The 19,465-nt window shown below is 41.7% G+C and overlaps 1 protein-coding gene across 1 annotated transcript; it reads right to left on the reverse strand.

Annotated features, from left to right (window-relative positions):
• Positions 1 to 6,456: 6,456 nt before the first annotated feature.
• LOC308113167 (amphoterin-induced protein 3) lies at positions 6,457 to 9,584 on the reverse strand. Its single transcript, XM_080469202.1, has 2 exons — positions 9,129 to 9,584; positions 6,457 to 8,581 (listed from the first exon to the last, which is right to left on the reverse strand). The coding sequence occupies exon 2, from the start codon at positions 8,526 to 8,528 to the stop codon at positions 7,155 to 7,157; it is 1,374 nt and encodes a 457-aa protein (XP_080325328.1). The 5' UTR covers positions 8,529 to 8,581; positions 9,129 to 9,584; the 3' UTR covers positions 6,457 to 7,154.
• Between the last annotated feature and the right edge of the window lie 9,881 nt (positions 9,585 to 19,465).

The following is a 19,465-nucleotide window of genomic DNA, read 5'->3' on the forward strand; positions in this document are numbered from 1 at the left end:
AATAAATTTGAAACATTTTACTTATTTATATTCTATGTCTCTATTTGAGGAAAATATATATTCTAACATAAATCTGTAATTTATTATTATTATATAATTTAAATCTGTAATTTATATTGTTATTTTTTGAGGTTCAAATGACATTAGATTGTGGTACAAAGGCATTAGATTAAGTTATTCATTCAATTTTTTCAGTTTGACAAGCAGATTACTTGGTCACTCTTTTGAGAAATTGTTTTAACAAAATAATTATTTCCACTGAATGAGTCAATCATGTGAGAAAACGTTTCGCAGCATAAAGCATCACAGCTCATCAGCATGTTGCAGTGCAGTTACATGTTGAATTCTGATACAGTGAAGTCACCGACGGGTACCGAGGCTGGTTCACTTGCTGAACCAGCATCAAAGACAAGGAAGGGGAAATATGCATCAGCGTTAAAATGGATTTGGCCAAAGAGATAAGTTCATAATCAGTCTGGTTCACGCTACATGCCCAGAAGAGGATTTGATCCCATGACTTTCAAAGTGGGAGTATATTTAACTTGACAAACTTCAGCACTGGTCAATTTCAGCAGCAGAAACACCATCGAAGTTCACCTCAACATATATCTGTGATGTAACCACAGTGATAAAGCTACGTGCTCATTCTGGCTCATGAATAGTTCATCAGAATGTCAACAGACACAAAGAGTCTACTTGAGTTGGGAAAAGAAATACTGCTTGATTCTGGGGTTTTGTTTTTTTCTCTTTTTTTGTGTGCACTCACCTGTGTGACATGACCTACCTCTTGCTCAGAGGGGAAATCAATCCCCGATGGAAGTCTGCAGGTTTGTGTGATGACGTTGTTGACTTATGTTCACCTCACACACACTGAAAATATGAATCAGTGCCGTCTACTGACTGAGAACTTCCTGTGGTTTGTGAGAACTACTGCATGCAACCTCAAGTACTTCAACATGGGAATTTTTCTGTCTTCGTCCTTTCATATTTGGACATTTCAACGTTTATACTTATTAATTTATTTTTTAACTGTGGCTCCACCATTAACATCAAGTTAACTCTGAATTCACGCTCAATATATGTCTGTCTTACGAGTAAAACTATTGACTTGGTTAAATTCAGCACATTTCAAAGATAAACCAAGCCAATGAGTATGAGATTTTTTGTTTACTTACTTGACTTACCTGTGTGAGATAATGCTACCTGTTCAGCACAGTACTTGAACCCGCAACTCCTCAATGCCCAGACAGCGTCTTATCATCACAAGTGTGATTCAGTGAACAGCTTATTGTGTTAAACATTAAACTTCAGCCGGTTGAAGAGAACAATTCAATCTAGCAATCATTGAGCCAGGTAAAGAATGAGAGCTACACACTATTCTTCTTCTCTATTCTTCGTCTAAGTTCTACTCAGCGCTTCACTTTTCTTTCAAATAAAGCTTTTTTTCACAGAATATTCTCATTACGATATTCAAAGTGATTATTTCAATGCCTTTATTAAGCAGTGTACAATGTGATGCCATATAAATACATAAAAACGGAATCTTTCTAACCTATATTGCTCTGAAGAATACTCAAAATCTTTCCTTCTTTGCAATATTTTGAGCGCTTATTGTCACTGCGATATCAAGAGACTAATGGACTGCGATAGATCATGTTTGCATGCACTGTGCATTCATGTTCTGCAATTTCAACAAAACATAATGTTAAGTAAGAAAGAAGATTGTGCCTAATTGTGATTAACTTTAAAACAATTGCGTGATTAATTAAGACATTTTATCCAATCCACAGCTGGTGTCCACAGTTAAAGTGGTCAACAAACTGGTCGGATCTCAAAGCACAAAGACATAGACGTCATCTGTTCAAGTGTCCGTTCATTGCAAATCTTATCATTATTGCAATATTCAACATTACTGCATATTGCATGTGTGCCTGATATCATGCAGCCCTTCTCTAAAAGTTGTCTGTCGTTTTGAGTGTGTGCGACCGTCTGAGCCCCAAAAAAAACAATTTGTACAGTCACAGCTACAGATTCTGACAAACGGCCTCTGCGTGTGAGGTTGCATGAGTTTGAGGTGTCACCTGAAGAGGAGGCGCTGCAGGATGTGGACCTTTAAGGCCATGAACGAGTATGACAGCACACGGGGATCTCTTCTCGGCCTCATCACCTCATATTTTGTAAATCCTCAAATTTCCAGTGTTATTTTCCTCATTTTTAGTTTGCATCCAAGAAGCCAATGTTGCATCAGTGTAAAGCTTCACCAGGGACACATAATGCAGCTTAAACACAGCTTTTATGCAGCATTTAAGAAGGCGGAACTGTAGTGTGGTGGAATGCGTTAAACAATGGAAATCCATAACAGAAATACACCTAATCCAGTAATATTTTATAAAGCTACGTCATCCCTTTATACCTACATGTATTTTTGAAGTGTGACTAAACCTGCGATGCATCTGTGCGCGGTGTTATTGCCAAGCGCAGCTTCGAGCTCGCAGTCACGAAGACAGCATGCTGATGTTATCGGTTAAAATCTGCACCATGTTAAACGTCTTAGATGACAAGCAATGACGCACCGCGCGCGCGCCTCTGGCTAAATGTCATTCTTTACGAAACAAATAAAAATACATCCCCCTTCATGGTTGGAGGATAGGAAATCAATAACCAAAGTTATTATTTTTTCATTTTGAAGAAAATAAGAATATGTGCACCATATCTCATGGAATTCTTTTCCATTGCTGTTAAGATTGTTTTGCCAAGAAAGAATAGCTCATTGGATATCTGGCAGATCTGTGATATGTTGATAGTTTTTGGCTGCGGGGGCTCAGAGCAATGTATGCACATATGTTGAAGGATTATGATGCAGCTTCTCCTCGCCTGAATGACGCCAAGTAATCATGTCAGACACCAATGTTTTTTTTAACTCCACCTTGCACCACCACACACATTATTGCACCTTCTTTTGTGTTCATGACAACACTCATGAAGTCATTTTACAGCCCTCATCCAAGTGGCATTGCATGAAATGTTTAGTAAAGTGTAAAGGGCTGGTGCAACATTATTTCATAGAACCGTCTTATTGTCTGATACATTGACATCCATAATTCAAAATGTTACCGTTGGCTTCTGTAATGTAGTGAGAGGTCTTTCAGATGTCAACATTTATTGGTTGTTCGTGTGATAGTTGTTGAGATGTCACAGTCTGGACCAAAATATGTGGTTGAACTTTGCCAGAGTGGTTATAAATGATATCATAAAGGACATTGTTGAGATTGTGCCGCCGCTGACACCATAACGTATTGCTGAAAGAAAGCCCCTCCTGTGTCTGACCATAAAAGTCTTTTTTAACAGAAATAATAAAGGCAGACATCATCAAAACTTCATTGTTGTCTTTTAGTGGACAAGTGTGACATAATAACAAGGGAACCACTAGTACATCATATAATAAAGGCGGTGGAAGGAATTACAGGAACCGAACACAGAGGAAGGATAAAAAGACAAGAGGACGATGCTAAAAAAAAAAAAAGAAAAAGGAAAGAAAAAAAAAGCAGTCGTGAGCCACAGTATAAAACTTAAAATACTTTGAGTCATTGTGCTTGTCAAATCCAATATTATCCAACTAAATTCTCCTTACTGAAGCATATAAAAACCCTAGAGAGGCAGCGAGCCAAGAGGTTGCTCACAAAGTGCTGAATGGCTTAGATCAGGGTGCATCACAACATATTGCTACTCATTTGTTTGTTTGCAATGAAATTTGATAGGCCTATAAAATTGATTAAACAAGTATTTATGTGCTCCGTTCCGGGTCCGGCTTCCTGCCGGACACGGAGGGACACCCCGCTGCTCTGCACTCTTTGGAAAAACAGAGGCTGGGTTGGTGTTCAGTGCAGAGGTATGATAAACAGCCTGTTGTGTGCTGCAGCAGTCTGCACTCATTTGAGTCTTTTTTTGGAAGCAACCAACCTACCTCCTAAAAAAGCACCAGTATATCACAGCCAGCGGGAGGACTTTCTCCACAATGCTTTTGTGCGTCTCCTGAGCTCATATTCCAAGTCAAGTGTCCAGTTAGAATGAAATAAGGGTTTGTGGGTGACACCGTGGGTGTCGCAGTATCTGAAAGATGTGTATGTGTCTGCCACAGCTGGATGCCTCCACTCTCGCCTGATGACTGCTTTGACAGTTTAGTAATAGCCTGTGTTGACAGTCAGTGCGGGCTTCCACTGGCGAAGGCAATTGAGCTTGTGCTATTCAGAGAAAAAAAAAAAATCCTCTTTCACTGTAATTAGATTCTTGACTAAGATGATTTTGAATCCCTGGGAGCCCAGGCAAACTAGGAAAAAACAATTAATCTGGAAAGGGAAGTGCCTGCTTTAATTGAAGCTTGATGGAGTGTTTTGCTTTGGAGAAGGGCATCTTTTCAGGCATCAAGGAGTGCTTCCTTCACATTTGGGTAATTTGTTGGAACGTCACTGTATAATTTGCAGAAAACAGACTCAGTATGACTGACTCACACCTTTCTGTGCAATTTAGGGTTTTATTTTACAGTGTACTTAGTAAGGCGGCCAATCCGGGTGTATATTTCAGTAGAAACTACAGAAGCAGAGAAAGGTCCTGATTCCGCATCATAATCTGAAAAATATGCGACTAAAGCTCCATGATTATTTATTGCATGCTTTTATTTGTTTGTTTGTTTTTCCCCCAGTAAGACTGCTGAGTCCTCAAATTTTCAGAAAAGTACTTTTTGTCGAAAGGTTAAAATGAAATGCTGGATACTAAATGGCATCGGTGTACTAACTTCACTCTTCCTAAATTTGATGTGCTGTCAGATGTTTTAACCTGTAAATCATATCAGAAACAATAAATCCCAGCCCAGCTGCGCGCACTATACGGGGGAGAAGGAACCGGATTAGAGGGAATTAAAAAATACCGAAATTGACAAAGCACCTGGTTTTTATCCTCGTAGTAATCTCCTAAAACCTAACCCCCACTCATCACACCATTTAGCGGCTCTCATGCACAGTGGGCAACAGCGGGCCACCGCGGACTCTGATACCAGCCGTTATATCACACCGGCACAAATCTGCGCATTATGTAATCTTTGTTCAGGAATTTAAATGTTGCTTACCACTGTGAAAACAGTTCAAACTTTGCTAAATATAACAAGTCGGTAATAACATGATTAAATAGAGTGCGGCATTACAATGCAGTGCTCTCTTGGCCTAACAGATTTCTGCTTAATCCCCGGGAGTTTAATAGTGATGAAACTCATTGCTATCAAAGAGCCTGCTCGTTCTAGTTTCATGCACTGTTGCCCATTCGATTTCAGATTCCCACCTTTATTTCGGTGTGTGTATGTGTGTGTGTGTGTGTGTGTGTGTGTGTGTGTGTGTGTGTGTGTGTGTGTGTGTGTGTGTGTGTGTGTGTGTGTGTGTGTGTGTGTGTGTGTGTGTGTGTGTGTGTGTGAATTTAAATTCAAGATGCATAACAATATTAGCTGTCCCTGGCTTAAAAGGAGTCAAGTTTTAATTAAGGATTTAGAAATAATCAAAGTTTCCTACTCCAACGACATGCTCCGCTCTGTCAGATGTGGGTTTCTGGGGACTTTTCATTGACATTATATGAAGGATTACATCTAATCCCGTTCAGTCTTGATGCAATCCTTAGTCCCACCCAGTGTTTGCATTGAGATTAAGCTACAATCTCACAACATTATAGATGCTTGGAGTTAAAGAAATGGATTTGTTTCTTCTGTGACTGCTGTTCTTTCACTGGGTTTTAAATATCTCTTCATCCTTGACCGTCCATATGGTGTCTTTCATCCTTCATGTCATCACCTTAATGTTCTCATCCCACACACTTATGTTCCTCTACGGCGGTGCACGCAAGTCTGTCATCTGCGTCTTTTATCTCTGTGTTTGTACTGTGTAAATCTGTCATTTGGAGCATGTTACCCTGAATCTATAAAAAAAATGAAATAAAAAATCTAACAACCAAAAACAAAGCCAGATAGAGGAATGCCCCCTTCGGGGTTTGCGTCAGGGCTGCTTGAAGAATTTGTCACTTCAGTTCAAATTTACTGGTTGTGTTTATTCCCCAGTGTTCAAAGTGCTCGGCGGTGTTTGATCAGAAAGATGGCGCCTTTGAAGAGCAGCCCAATTGCTGTTTGTTTTTGGTTTGTTGACACTCCTCATTCTGGTACTTCCCCGTTTGCCCGATAAGCAGAGCGCAGATAGAGATTCACTGTTTTTGTTGCAGCCAGATCAATGCAACAGGTTTGTACACGGTATGTATATACATACTGTATATGTATATGATAAATCACAGTGGGATGCACCTCTGCCTCCTGTGAGATAAAAATTTCCTATGTGCGCTGTGAGCTATAGGTTCTGCACCGAAATATTTTCAGAGGTAATAACAAAATAACTGCCTTGAAAAACCCAAGCAGCATCGCAGGCCTTTCGATTTACAGGGACTGAATCTTTTATTAGGAAAATGGGGAAGCTGAAGTTTGCAGGGGTTGGATGCAGTTTTAGTTGCGACATGCCGAAACTACATATTACAAGAGATATGGGCTGAGGATTTCAGTCCATCTCCAGTTGATGTAGTGCCGCTGCCTATCTCTCACACACTAATTATGGAGCACCTCCACAGAACTGAAATACTTTCTCCGGTCCGTACAATCAGTCACTGTAGGAACTTTAATCCACGTTAAACAGTTGGTGGGAAAAGTGACTCAGATTTATTCTCTGATCCCTGGAGAGAAAGTCCCCCAGGTGCTATACGCGAGCACGCCGAGAAGTTATTAGCTGATTTTGAGGACAGATAATGGCTCGGCTGTGATTTGGCAGTGTCAGTACTGAGGGTAATAAACCAAAGTTGAAACTTTCATTTCGACTACCTGGCCATGTGACAGAAAAAAAGAGCAAGAAATGGAAAAGGAGATATTGCTTTTTTTCTTCAGGATGCCATTTAACAGCGGCGACACTCAGCGGGAAAGAGACATGCCGTTCTTTTTTTCATTTATAGCATTGACACTTGAATAACATCTCACAGGTAGTCCCCGAGAAAGAACTTTGTCCAGCGATCTGCTGTTTCCTTGAGAAAAAAAAAAGAATGAGAGAAAAACACTTTGTCCTGGATCAACTTTCCAAAGTCCATTATGTTCCTTCTTCACCTACCATCGGCTCCATGAAGGCGACATGCTTGTTCGCCTGAATCACCGCCTGCTCTCTTGAGGAAGAGCAGAAAACAGAGGAGAGGGTGCTGGGGTCGTAGGCTGCGATTGGGATGGCCGGAGGTCCCGGCTGTTTGCAGCAGCTGCAGCGACACGGAGTCAGGTACAGGTACATGAGGATGAGGATGGTGGTCACCATGCAGCCGAGCAGTGTGGTGTAACCAGTGTTGAAAATCTCAGTGGTCGGCAGGTGGACTGTCACATTAACCTCCCGAGTGGCATTCAGTTCCTGTTTAACATCCACCGCTGTGCACACATACAGACCTGAGTCATTGACCTTGGTTGCTTGAATTTCCAAGGTACCGTTGGGAAAGAGGCTAATTAGCGTGTCGTTGGCGCTGGTCTGGGTGATGTACCCCCTGCTGGGGGAGAGCCATGTGAATGAAAGGTCTGTGCTATTTAGAGATGTTTGACAATCTAGATGTATGCTTTCTCCCTGGGAAACCAACACACTCAACAGGTGAACAGTTACAGGTTGTGAAACGACTTTCTCCACAGTGCAGTTGTGGAAGAAGCGGTTGTATTTCAGGAATTGGATGGACCCCTGCGGCTCCCCAGAGATTGTGCAGATGTGTTCTGCCGTGAAATGCTTGATTGTGTCATAACCCCTCAGATCCCAGTGCCAAAACATACTGTACATGGTGCAGTCACAGATCAGAGAGTTATTGTGAAGATACAGCCCCCGCTGCACCAGCCTGGGCAAAGCCTTGACATCCTCCCATGGCAGACGGGTCATTCGGTTGGATGAGAGATCCAGCATGGTCAGGAACGGATGACTGTGATCTTGGATGGAGAAGAATGGGAAGTGTGTGATCTGGTTGAGGCTGAAGTAGGCTTTTTTTAAGCTGCTGAGACCGCTCAGTGTGCTGGCCTCCACCTGAGTGATCTTGTTGTTAAAGAGCAGCAGCTCCTCCAACCTCCAGAGCCCTTGGAAGTAATGATGCTCCACCACACGCAGCTTGTTGGATGACAGGTCAATGTGTCGGAGGCCGGAAGCGTTTCGAAACACGCCGTGTGTCAGAGTGATGATCTGATTGTGGGCCATCCGCAGGTTCTCCAGCTGGGGCATCTTGTTGAAATTTCCTGGTCCGAGCCAGGAGAAGTGGTTGTGACTGAGGTCAAGGGTGACGGAGAAAGTGGGCAAGGTGTGAGGTAGTTTGGACAGACCGCTGGAGCTGCAGCTTGTGGTGTCAGATATGCAGAGGCACATGGGTGGGCAGGTCTCCTCAGAGCTATGGAGGAGAGGAAGCAGCAGGACGAGGAGGAGGAGGAGGCCTGGATAAAATCCGCAGGTCATGTTTCTGGGAATCAGATCTGGCAAGGTTTCTAATCCTTCTTGCACTTTCCCCCCTGGTTAGATAAGAATCAAATAAGAAGCAGCATGATATATTAGAAAGCTATTCTTTTGTGTGAGCTTTGAGCTCTTCTACAGACATATAAAATGACCACAAGGTTAATACTGAACAGGAGCCTTGAGTGTCTGTGGCAGAAGATGATAAATGACACAATGTTGGCACCACAAATCCATTTTTACCCTCAAAACAATCTTTGCCTCTGATTCAGAAATACTCGCACTCGCACAGAAACAAAGGACATTTTGTGGTGTCATCATTCTCAGGCTAGAAGTTATTGTCATCATCTATTAATGTGTTTATTGTTTTGCTTTATAAATCAATGATGCATTAAACTCTCCAATAAAACACTTAAAAAAGGCAAACTTGACAAGCCTGACTTAGAGTTTTGAAGCATCGTTTTTCCTTGTAAATGAGACACATTCATTAATCATGACAGAGAACTGTTGCTTAAAAGTTTCATGTTGACAAATTGCTCACAACTTTGGATCTCTAAAAACTTTGCAGCACATAACGAAAGCTCTGCGTTAAAATGTCATACGTACCGAGGTAAAATGTCAAGATCAACAGATGTTTCTTCTCAGCTGCTTCCAGGTGACGGGAAACATTTTCACCCTTTAGCTCAAACAGATTCCCTCTTACTGATGTGTAAAGTCTGTTTGAATGTGGGGGCAGAGAGGGAAAGAGTTCACTGCACTTCCAGACAACTGAGCAATTGGACCCACTTTGTTAATCCCATTCTCCTCTCCGAAAAACATCTCACGACTACAAATCCAAACACACTGCTCAGTCGCAACTTCCCGACGTGTTTCTCTCTTTTAAAGTTGCATCCCGTCAATGGAGACCCACAAACCCTGCCGTCTAATCCTTTATCTTCTTCTGGGATCGTCCTCCTCCCTGGGTGCTCCAGGAATAATACGAGACTCTCGCCTTTCTCCCCAGCCAAGTTTAAGGTCCCTCTACTGGCTTTCTCTTCGTCCCAAATGAGAGTGCCGCTGAACAAACATCCCGCGGTGCTTTGCAGTGTATAACAAACAGCACAGAGCTCACTTAATCTCCCTCAATCCCCCATCCCATCCCATCGCCTCCCTCCTTTTCTGTGTCATTTACAGACCAGCCTTGTGTCTCCCTCTCTCATCATTAAGACGTGATGCTGGTGGCTTCCCTTCTCCCGCTCTCCCTATCTCTCATTCACCATTTAGAAGAAATATCAGTTGTCCCACAATATTTTATTCATATTCTATTCCATTAAATTTTTAGTATTTTGCTTACTAACAGATTAGCAGAACCTCGGAGCTTTCCTTATGAATATTGCATGTGTTATCTGCTAACCTTTCAATAATCCCAGAGGACTAAAACTTTGCTACACCCGCTGTATTTTTTATTTTTCACAAATGTGTGTGTGCGTCCGGATGGTGGTTTTCCTACAGTAGTAAATATTCTCAAGTTTTGCCCAATTCGGTCCACTCTTTTTACATTTTTCATTAAATCCTTTGTGTTGAAGGTTTTTCCTCACTCTGACGTCTGCTTTTCTTCACTCTCATACTCTTAAGCGCCTCATGGACTACATCCCCGCCCTCTCCTGCGTTCACTGGGCTGTGGGTTTGACTGGGTGTCCATGCTGCTTGGTCATGGTGGTCGTGACAGCTCTGATTTCTGTCGCAGTGAATTAGTTTTGCCTCTGAGCCCCTACCCCCCACTCCCTCACCCCCCTGCTGTATGTGCTCTAGGCTTTGTCTGCCTCCCACTCACTCACTCACTCACTCACTCACTCACTCACTCACTCACTCACTCACTCACTCACTCACTCACAGACACAGACGAGGGGAGATGTTGGGTGTACGGCTTCCCCTATGGAATCTCCTCCTATGCATATGAGAATGGGATCAGGCTTAAAAAAAAAAAAAAAAAACATTTGGATGTATTTATGTTAAAATAAACAAGCTATCACCATCTTTGGCATTGTGGCATCTTGTGTCCCTGGGCTAGTCATCAGCTTGGCTTCAACATGTAAGGAATATATACACCCACTCGTGTGCATCTGAGATATGTTAGAGAGGGATTCAACACAAGCCCTTCATGTAGGTGTGATGTTTATGTGGGCTAATGTTTAGGCTCAAATGGTCTTAAAGCAATTTGCATCTGTTCTGCAAACTGAACTTTGTCCTCCCGAAAAAAAAACCCCAACAATCTGTCTTGTTGCTAAAATATTCATGTTTCATTGATTGAAGGTATTATATAACTCGTGTTTGTTGAATGAGTCCTCCACTTGTGCAGTCTTTTCTCTAAATCTCCAGTTGGAAATGGATCGCATGCGACCTATAAACTAGAGTGCATGTCTGTGTAAGGCTGTAACGATTCATCGTTCGATGCATGACTCTTTTAAATAAGGCGTGTGATGGCGCCAGCGTGATGTTTTTAGCCGCAGCATAATTGTGCTCAGAATGTGCCCTTTATCGTTGGCAGCTCTTGTTTTGTTGCTGTTGACGTAGCTCGAACACTTTGGTGTCTTATTATTTTTCTCTATTGACTTCTTTTGTGTAAAGGATTCATCATTTTTTTTGTGTGCAATCATTTATCATTGTCCTCAAACATCAATTCAATCACAGCGTAAAGTGGTAAACAAGAAGACAAAGCAAGTTATTCTTTCTGTGCAGCTTTTCCACTCACACTGTAAGATAATTCATTTAGCCATTTCTACACTGATTGTGCCTCAACAGTCCGTGTTGTTTCAGCCGAGTGGGATTGTTCAGGACTGTCAATATTGCCACCTTCCTCATTTCTTGCCTCCTTTTCCACTCAAGAGTCCATCATAAACCTGTTTTTGTCCTTCTCTGTGTCTGCCGTCTTAAGTGTTTCTGTTGTGAAGCTCACGTGTGTGTGCTTCCAACCTGCTGTTCTGGAAAATCCCAAATCTAATCTGCATCTTCAAATCAAACTGCTTTGCAAATCCCACAGTCTTTTTTAAAAAAAATTTTTTTATACCTATGTATATATATATTTGATGTGACTCAGCGTATGCAACATACTCCTGTCAAATCAGCCAGGTTTAGAGTGGACCTCAAAGCTTAAACCCTGACCCTGATGCATCCTGCCCCCAGCAGAAAGTGATTTTCTCTTTACCATCTGCTGCAGCGGAGAGATGGGAAAAAAAAACCGAGGAAAAAAAAAAAAAACACACTGGAGTACGAGGAAATGTCTGCTCCTATCTCGCCCTTGAGAAGCAGCAAAGCTCGCTAAGAGTCGATAATATAAAGCTTTATATTGTCAGCTGTTAGAGGAGTATTTCTGTTGAACACTAAAGTAAAGCAGCGACTGTCTGTGTCATGTTTTTTTCCTCCTCACTTAAAAATAATTCTGAGGCTTATAAAAACCCTATGTCTTTCTTTTTTTCGCCTCCTACATTTTGTATGCAAGAAAAAAAAACAAAAAAACCTCTTTGAGATCAAAAATCTCATTCAAGAGCATCCCGGCAAAGACAGGGAGCCGCGATGAGGAAAACAGGCAAACAACATTACACAGATATAGCTCAGAAAGACGTCACAACATCAGAGTGAAAAACACTGTGGAGGAACTTCTAAATGAAAAATATTGCAGGCAATGTCATAAAACATGCTGTAATCTGATTTGCTAGATAAATTGCAATGAATTGAGGACAGCAAAAATAAACAACGTCAAACTGGATGCTAACGGTTGAGCAAAGTGACAGACGAGCGGGTTTGATTGCCACACGGATGCTCGGGAATATCCACCAGAAACTCAGCAAACCCTGCAGATGAAGATTTTCCATAGCCTCTGTCTGTCAATTATGAACCCTTGAACCTGAATCCACGCTTGCTTGTTTGGTGTTTATTCTGCCTCACAGCAGCTTTTTGTTAGCATGGCTGGCAGCCAGTTTCTCAAATATGAATGAGTCAGTGCCTGGATAAAGATTTGGAGGATTGAGTTTTATTTCTTTGTGCTCCCAGGGTGAGTTTGCAGTCTGGATGAGCTCTTTGTTGAGAAGGAGTTTCAGACAGTATGAAATTGTTTGCTTGTCACGCAGAGCTTCGCAGCTGCTCGATATGCTTTGTATTTATAGTCATTGCCGCGCATTATTTTACAAAATAGACGATCTGGTGGGAACATGTTTTTTTTTTTTGCTTTTTTTATGTTGCACAATCTGAGTGGTGCACACAGTATATATTGCACAGTGCCACTCTGTCCTCTCAAGTTTGACATTTTCTCCACTCAATCCATCTCTTGGAGGTAATGTGAAGAGACAAGCACACCATCTAGTGGTTCAAGACTCAACTGGAGCGATGAACCGTCCAATGCACTGTCCTAATCGCTCTCTCACACTGCCTGTAGCTCTTCACAAAGAATCTTTGCATGACATACAGTTAAAATGATTAAAAAAATGTGAAGACAAATATTTCTATATTCATTTATTTTTTTTTTTCAAAACTGGAGACAATTTTCAGTTTATTTTCTTAAAGCATTAGTTAATTTATATATGTATATGTTTTCTTTTTCGCCGACAAAACATCAATGTCTGTCTGTCATATCGAGATATTTTTAAAACAAGTGTACAAATATGTCCATCCATCCAGCTTCCATCTCTGCTTCACCCCAATTAGGGCACACAGCTGGGGTACATCATAGACAGGTCATGGCTAACACAGAGAAACAATCACTCGTGCACATATTTGTACCCGTGTCACCAACTAACTTAACATCCGTGTCTTTTCGATTGAGGGGAAAAAAGCCCAGGGAGAACGTACGAAACTCCACATAGCCTGGATTTGAACCCAGATTTTTTTACACGTAAGGTTTGCGATGTGAGCCTCTGAGCTGCTTGCATTAGTGATGTGAAATGGACATTTGCTGAATCAAACTTGGTATTCCATGTCATTTTTTTCCAGGCATTTGAAAGCTGCTGCACACGAGTCTGAACTCCTGCGACACTTCACGAGAAGGAGCGCCGACAAACATAATCGCAACTTCGTAAGTGAAACCTGTCAGAGAGATGAGGGTCAGTGCAACTAAAAGAGACATTTGAGATGATGAAAAAACATGAAATCACTGAATAAATGATAAACAAAAACCTTTAAAATGCTTTAAAAATTCTATTACCAAACACGATTTGTACTAGTAAAGGACAACTTAAATATTTAAAAATGTGATCATGACTCTTTAGATAATTAAAACATCCAGAACAGGATATTGCAATTTCATGTGATTTTTTTTAGATTCTTGGTCCATTCTTGGACAACTGACCAGTGATTTGTTCACACTTTGCCTCCAGGAATTAAAAGAATAAGTGATGAGTTGTTATTGAATCTGTTTTCCACTTGCAGGTTAGCTTCCTCCAGCTCCAGTCTAGCTGTTTTCCGTCTTCATGCTTGGCTAATTAACTGGAGACCGGCTGCTGCAGCTTCACATTTAACGGACACAGAAGAGAGTAGTATTGATCCTCACTTCATTTCAACAGTCATTTGTTGATTGTGTTCATTATGGCATTGACAAGCCTGGGCAATTTTCCCTTTCACACCATCCTAATTTACGCTTTGTATAGCCTCACCAGAGCAGATTATGATTTAATAAAAACAAGATATTTCTCTGGACAGTAACATCTCCCCTAGACAGTTTCATGTGACGTCGGTTCAGTGCTGTGTGGACACAAGAAAAAGTGTTGATTATAACCCAGACCCATGTCTTCATGGCTATCAGTGCAAAGAGTGCAGCGGGAAGGGAAAGAGGGCATGGGGTATGAAGTACCTCATGTCTCCTCAGCCTCTATTATCTGAGTTGATTGTTAACGGATTTCAATTAGGACTCACAGGAGTTAATATGATTGCTTGCTGTTTACCCTTTCTTGGTTCCTACCATGGAAGCCAATTATGCATGAGTAGCAGTAGATGAGCGCTGGACGCTGCTAATGGCTCTGCTTCTCCCTTTGTGTTCACATTACTGAAGGATATGGGTTGTGAAATGAGATCGCTACTGACTACTGTGCTATCAGTGATTGTGCTATAAAACATTATGGGCCAGAACATAGTAAATTGTATGACGTGACTGTGGGGTGGCAGGCTGTCTGCTCTTCTTCAGCTCTTTTATCTGTTATCCTCTCATCTATTTCCTCTTCCTCGCCCCGTGTTTCTCTCCTCTGTTCTCATATCTCCTCTTCTCCCCTTCCTCACCGCTCATCCGCTAAACCTTCTTTCTGTTCCCATTCTTAGCCTCTCGCCTCCTCCCCTCTAATCATTTACTTCTCTCTTTTCGCTTATCCTCTCAGCTCCTATCTCCCCGCATCAGTTCTTTACACCTCTTCTCTCCGCTTTTCATCTCCTGGCCTGTGGTTATCAACACAGACAGGCAGGACATGAGTCAAGCCTCTTGCCTCCTCCAAATCACTTATGATAGATTGACGGGTCTTAAAAAAGTCCATTATCCTGCAATCAATAAATATTATCATATATACCGTAGACATCTTATATGAAATACAGCCATAACATTAATTATTATCTTATTACTCAGGGAATCTGCTGCTCATTTATCATCTGAAGTGTCTGCCTGGATATATGTGTGGGTCCTCATGCATGGACATCTCTGTCTGGAAGAATAAGTGAAACTGAGAGAAGCAGTCACGATGTGAAGCACTAGCTTGTGTTGGTTCGTAGGAAACAAGACACCAAGTCGAGTAACCCAGCGTTGTCTCATGTAGATGAAAGATAGAAACAGCCATGTCTTTGTGGACCAAATTTATCTGGCTGCACTGCTGGCTTGGTGGAGACGCTGTGATGGATCCCGCAGCCAGCTGAGCTACTGTCGGCGTGTCGCCGCTCCACCATCAGACAGACACCGGGGGACACCAGGGCTGATGAGCAGTTAGCAGCCCCCATCAAGGATCTCCGGGGCCATCCGAGCAAAATGAAACCATCTCTGAACAGGTAACTCAATTTAACTTGTGGCTGCCTTCACTGGAGCTACAAGCACAAATACTTTCCCAGCTGATGAGATGAGGTAACAGAGCATGGCCAGAGTCAGTGAGTGCAGCGGGTGAAGCCCACTCCACCCAGATTGCCTCAGCATGGTCAAGGTTTTCCACTTCTTTTACAGATGGACAAGCAGACACTGAAGAGGAGAAAGGTTCTCGGCTTTTTTCTCCTTCCTTTTCAATCAATAACATGGACCGGCTTTAATCATGGCGCTATTGAGTGCTGAAGCCAGCAAAGTAGATAGTTGGTCCTCTGGAACCATTCCCAACTTTGCCCCCCGCTTCAAAGGCATTTTCCTGCACAGGAGGGAAGTACTGTATTTGGTCTGATTTTGTAGCAAAGCCAATGAGGTGGCAAAACTTTCAAAATGAGCTTTTCGGTTTGAGTTCGTGCCTCACATGTGGAAACCAATGACTTGTTTTCTAAAAGGACGGCGGAAAAAAGAAGAAACACCATGTGAAAGGCAGACAGTTTCAAGATTAGACCCAGTGATGGAAAGGTATTTCTGCCTTTTCTTTAGGTCCGTTAAAAACTTGCTTGTCCCGGGATTGTTGTCAGATCGATCGATCTATCTATCTATCTATCTATCTATCTATCTATCTATCTATCTATCTATCTATCTATCTATCTATCTATCTATCTATCTATCTATCTATCTATCTATCTATCTATCTATCTATCTATCTATCTATCTATCTATCTATCTATCTATCTATCTATCTATCTATCTATCTATCCCTGTTTGTATTACATCCATGTTATCCACCTTTTTGGTCCAAGGTGTCCAAGAAGAAGTCACTGGGTGAAGATTACGGTCGTCAGTCGCTCTCTCAGGACTAACACAAAGAGACAGACAATCACACACACACACACACACACACACACACACACACACACACACACACACACACACACACACACACACGCTCTCTCTCTCTCTCTGCTTTAACACTTTACACAAACAATTTAAAGTTACAGTTTGACCTGACGTTCTCGTCTTCAGTGTGTGGTAGGAATCCAGCATTCCTGAAACTTAACACATGGAGAACCTGAGACGTAATGAGCAAATTCTTCGACCAGTAAACATTGTAAAGATATATTTAATAATAAAAAAAAGTAGCATTGAAGAATTATATGAACTGATATATTATTGGGTTTATAGGGTTATTTTCCAGTTTGAAAGACCATTAAAGAGACACAGGATACATCTGTGGTTGTTTTGAGAGCAGAAATCCCTTCTTGGTGGCAGTAGTATGAGAAATGTGACAAGAGGCGCAGACACATTCATGCTTCGGTCCAGGGACAGCCTTAGGCAAGACACATTATATTTCCGGATCGTTTGTCCGTCCATCCATCTTCAGTGCCTTCAAGTAATTGCTTTAAATCTGGCACACATTTGTGGGAATTGCGCCTCTTGCTTGAAAATGGCCAAAGGTGAATTTAACTGTGACCTCATGTGTGTTAATATCTTCCTAAAGCCTAAAGGGGGCTGCATACTTCTATTTATGCACCAGAAGAAACACCACAGAGCCATTTTTACTGCTGCTGAACCTTCCAATGACTTGAAAATGTCTCAGAGCATTGCCGATCTGAACCAGTTTCAGTAATGACAGGAGTGTGGAGGTGAAGCAAGTCAAGGCTGAGAAACATGATATACTCGACAAAAGACATTTGAATAAATCCTTTGACTTAATAAGCAAAGATCTCCAGGCTTTCACTGAGTGGGCAGTCACAGAGTGGTAGTGAAATAAGGTTATATTGAGTCTCAATGCCTGCTGCATGAAAACTCTTTTCTCTTGACAATCACACTCCCGCTGATCAGATGATTAGTGCTGGGCTCTGGCACACAATTTCATAAAATTTCTGGGATTGATCTACCTTGCTGAAAGTCCACCCCTGACTGGCATTGTCACTGAAAGCTGTGGTGGAAAGCGAGCGGATTCCTGCCTGGTCCACCAGCACACAGGAGAGCGTGCAGCCTTCATCCTTTGGAATTACTGCTGGTGATGGATCAGCTCTGAGAGACATGTCATCCAACATGTAGCTGCACTCAGCCTGTTGGACTTGACTTCCCTCACCTAAATGTGTGTACACCCAGCTATACCTGATAAATGTGACCAGGACGCTGTCAAAGCTCTGCCACTACAAGATCTACTTTCTTCTCACGAGTGTGATCTGACAGATCTTAATGTTTACATCCACCTGCTCTCTCATAAAGACCTCAACATGTTGGCTGACATCTGTTTGGCTGTTCTGTGTTTGACAGATGGTGTCAATGACCGCAATGATGTTGTGGTCCAGATTGGTCTCGTTACACATCTGGCAAAGCATGCTTGGATACAATGCTCTGTCTGTGGCTACCCCCACACAGCATGCCTTTAGGGACATTTTGACAGATACAGATGAAGTGCCTTCCTGTGTTCTCCATTCTGCTGCATCAAAAATACCATCAAACAGAGATGGAAGAGGCAGCATGACCTATATCCCACATCACAGCCAGTTAACATGCCAAATCCATGAGTGATATACAGCACTTGCAAAAGTTGAGGTTTGGGGACTTACAAACTTCATTAATGAAGGAAGTCTTCAGCAGGCAGTATAGTTGTGATAGTCAGTGTGATGAAGCCTCTTCTGAATATGCTCTCTTCCAACAACAGCAAAAATGTTTTCGTCTTCTTGCTCGCAATTACTAATATTTTTATGGCTGGAGATAAAAACCAGGAGTCTGCAAGCTGTTTTTAAAGATTGAGGAATGCAGTGCACTCGATGAGGTTAAAGCTTTGAAGTCATCTGAGAATAAGATGGTTTGTAAGAGCCAAAAGCCCTAAACCTCATTGAGAAAAAGACTTCTCGGAAAAGGAGGAGACAGTGGGGTGTGTTGGCCCAGAAGCAAATAATGATGGTTACACAACTCAGATAGTAAAAACCACAACACTTTCCATTTCTTAATGAGTCTTAAGAGCTGCATTTACCCTTCCCTGCAACTGTTTGCCCTTTGTTTATGTGACTGTGGAGCTTTGTGTATTTGGGCTTTCTTTATGCGTTTTACAAAGGTTTGCTGTTTTACAATGACCAACAGAACCTGTAAATAAAAGCAAATCCTTCAGGAATCAATTCAAACCACTGCTGCCTCATCCAGAGAAGACCCTGGTTTGATTTGGGGAGTGCATGTGTTCAGTTGTTCGGGGTTCGGGGTAGACGCTGGAACATTTTCATATTTTCCAAAATGTTCTTGTGGACTTCTTGATAAACTTCAGACCACTGAACTGCAGTATCTCAGAAAAACCCCCACTTAAATTTCCATTTTCTAAAATTCTGTATGATTCTGACAAACAAGAATCTCAAAAGAGACTTTTCTTGCTCATAGAGGCATACAATCACAAGCCAGTAATTCTAGTTTTGCAAGAGGTTATAAGCACCAGAAAGGTTTTGAACGGCTGGTTTAATTTTTAAAAATACTTGTAATTTCATGAGCTCTCACATGATTTTTTCATGGGAAATTCTAATCTGAAAAGACACCAGAGCTGGCAGGAGCAGTGGAATAAAGGGTGCAATATTTAGTATATCATAAATACTAAATGTCCTAAAATGAAAATACATAAGAAGTACAAATAAAGCTACTACTAGTAGTGTAAAGATACGTGCCATGTGATGTTCTAATTTTCAATCTCTGAAATGGATCATTACATTGTGCCAATTAGATTAACTGCATAAAGGAGGAGGGTCACTCTCACAGTGCCCATTAGAAACATCCCTTATTAGTCCATCTTGTAATTATTCTTCAGCTAAATGATATAACGATCACATTGACCTTTTCACAATTCTACTCAGTGGTCTAAGTTGTTGCATTTCGGAAAGTCAATTTAATGAGTGCAATTTAATGTGTGGCTCAATATTGCTTC

The sequence above is a fragment of the Lipophrys pholis genome (assembly GCF_963383615.2).
Source record: "Lipophrys pholis genome assembly, chromosome: 8".
NCBI classification, from domain to species: Eukaryota; Metazoa; Chordata; class Actinopteri; order Blenniiformes; family Blenniidae; genus Lipophrys; species Lipophrys pholis.

Coding starts and splice junctions, on each gene's coding strand:
- LOC308113167 (XM_080469202.1), bottom strand. CDS start 8,528: ATGACCTGCGGATTTTATCCAGGCCTCCTCCTCCTCCTCGTCCTGCTG.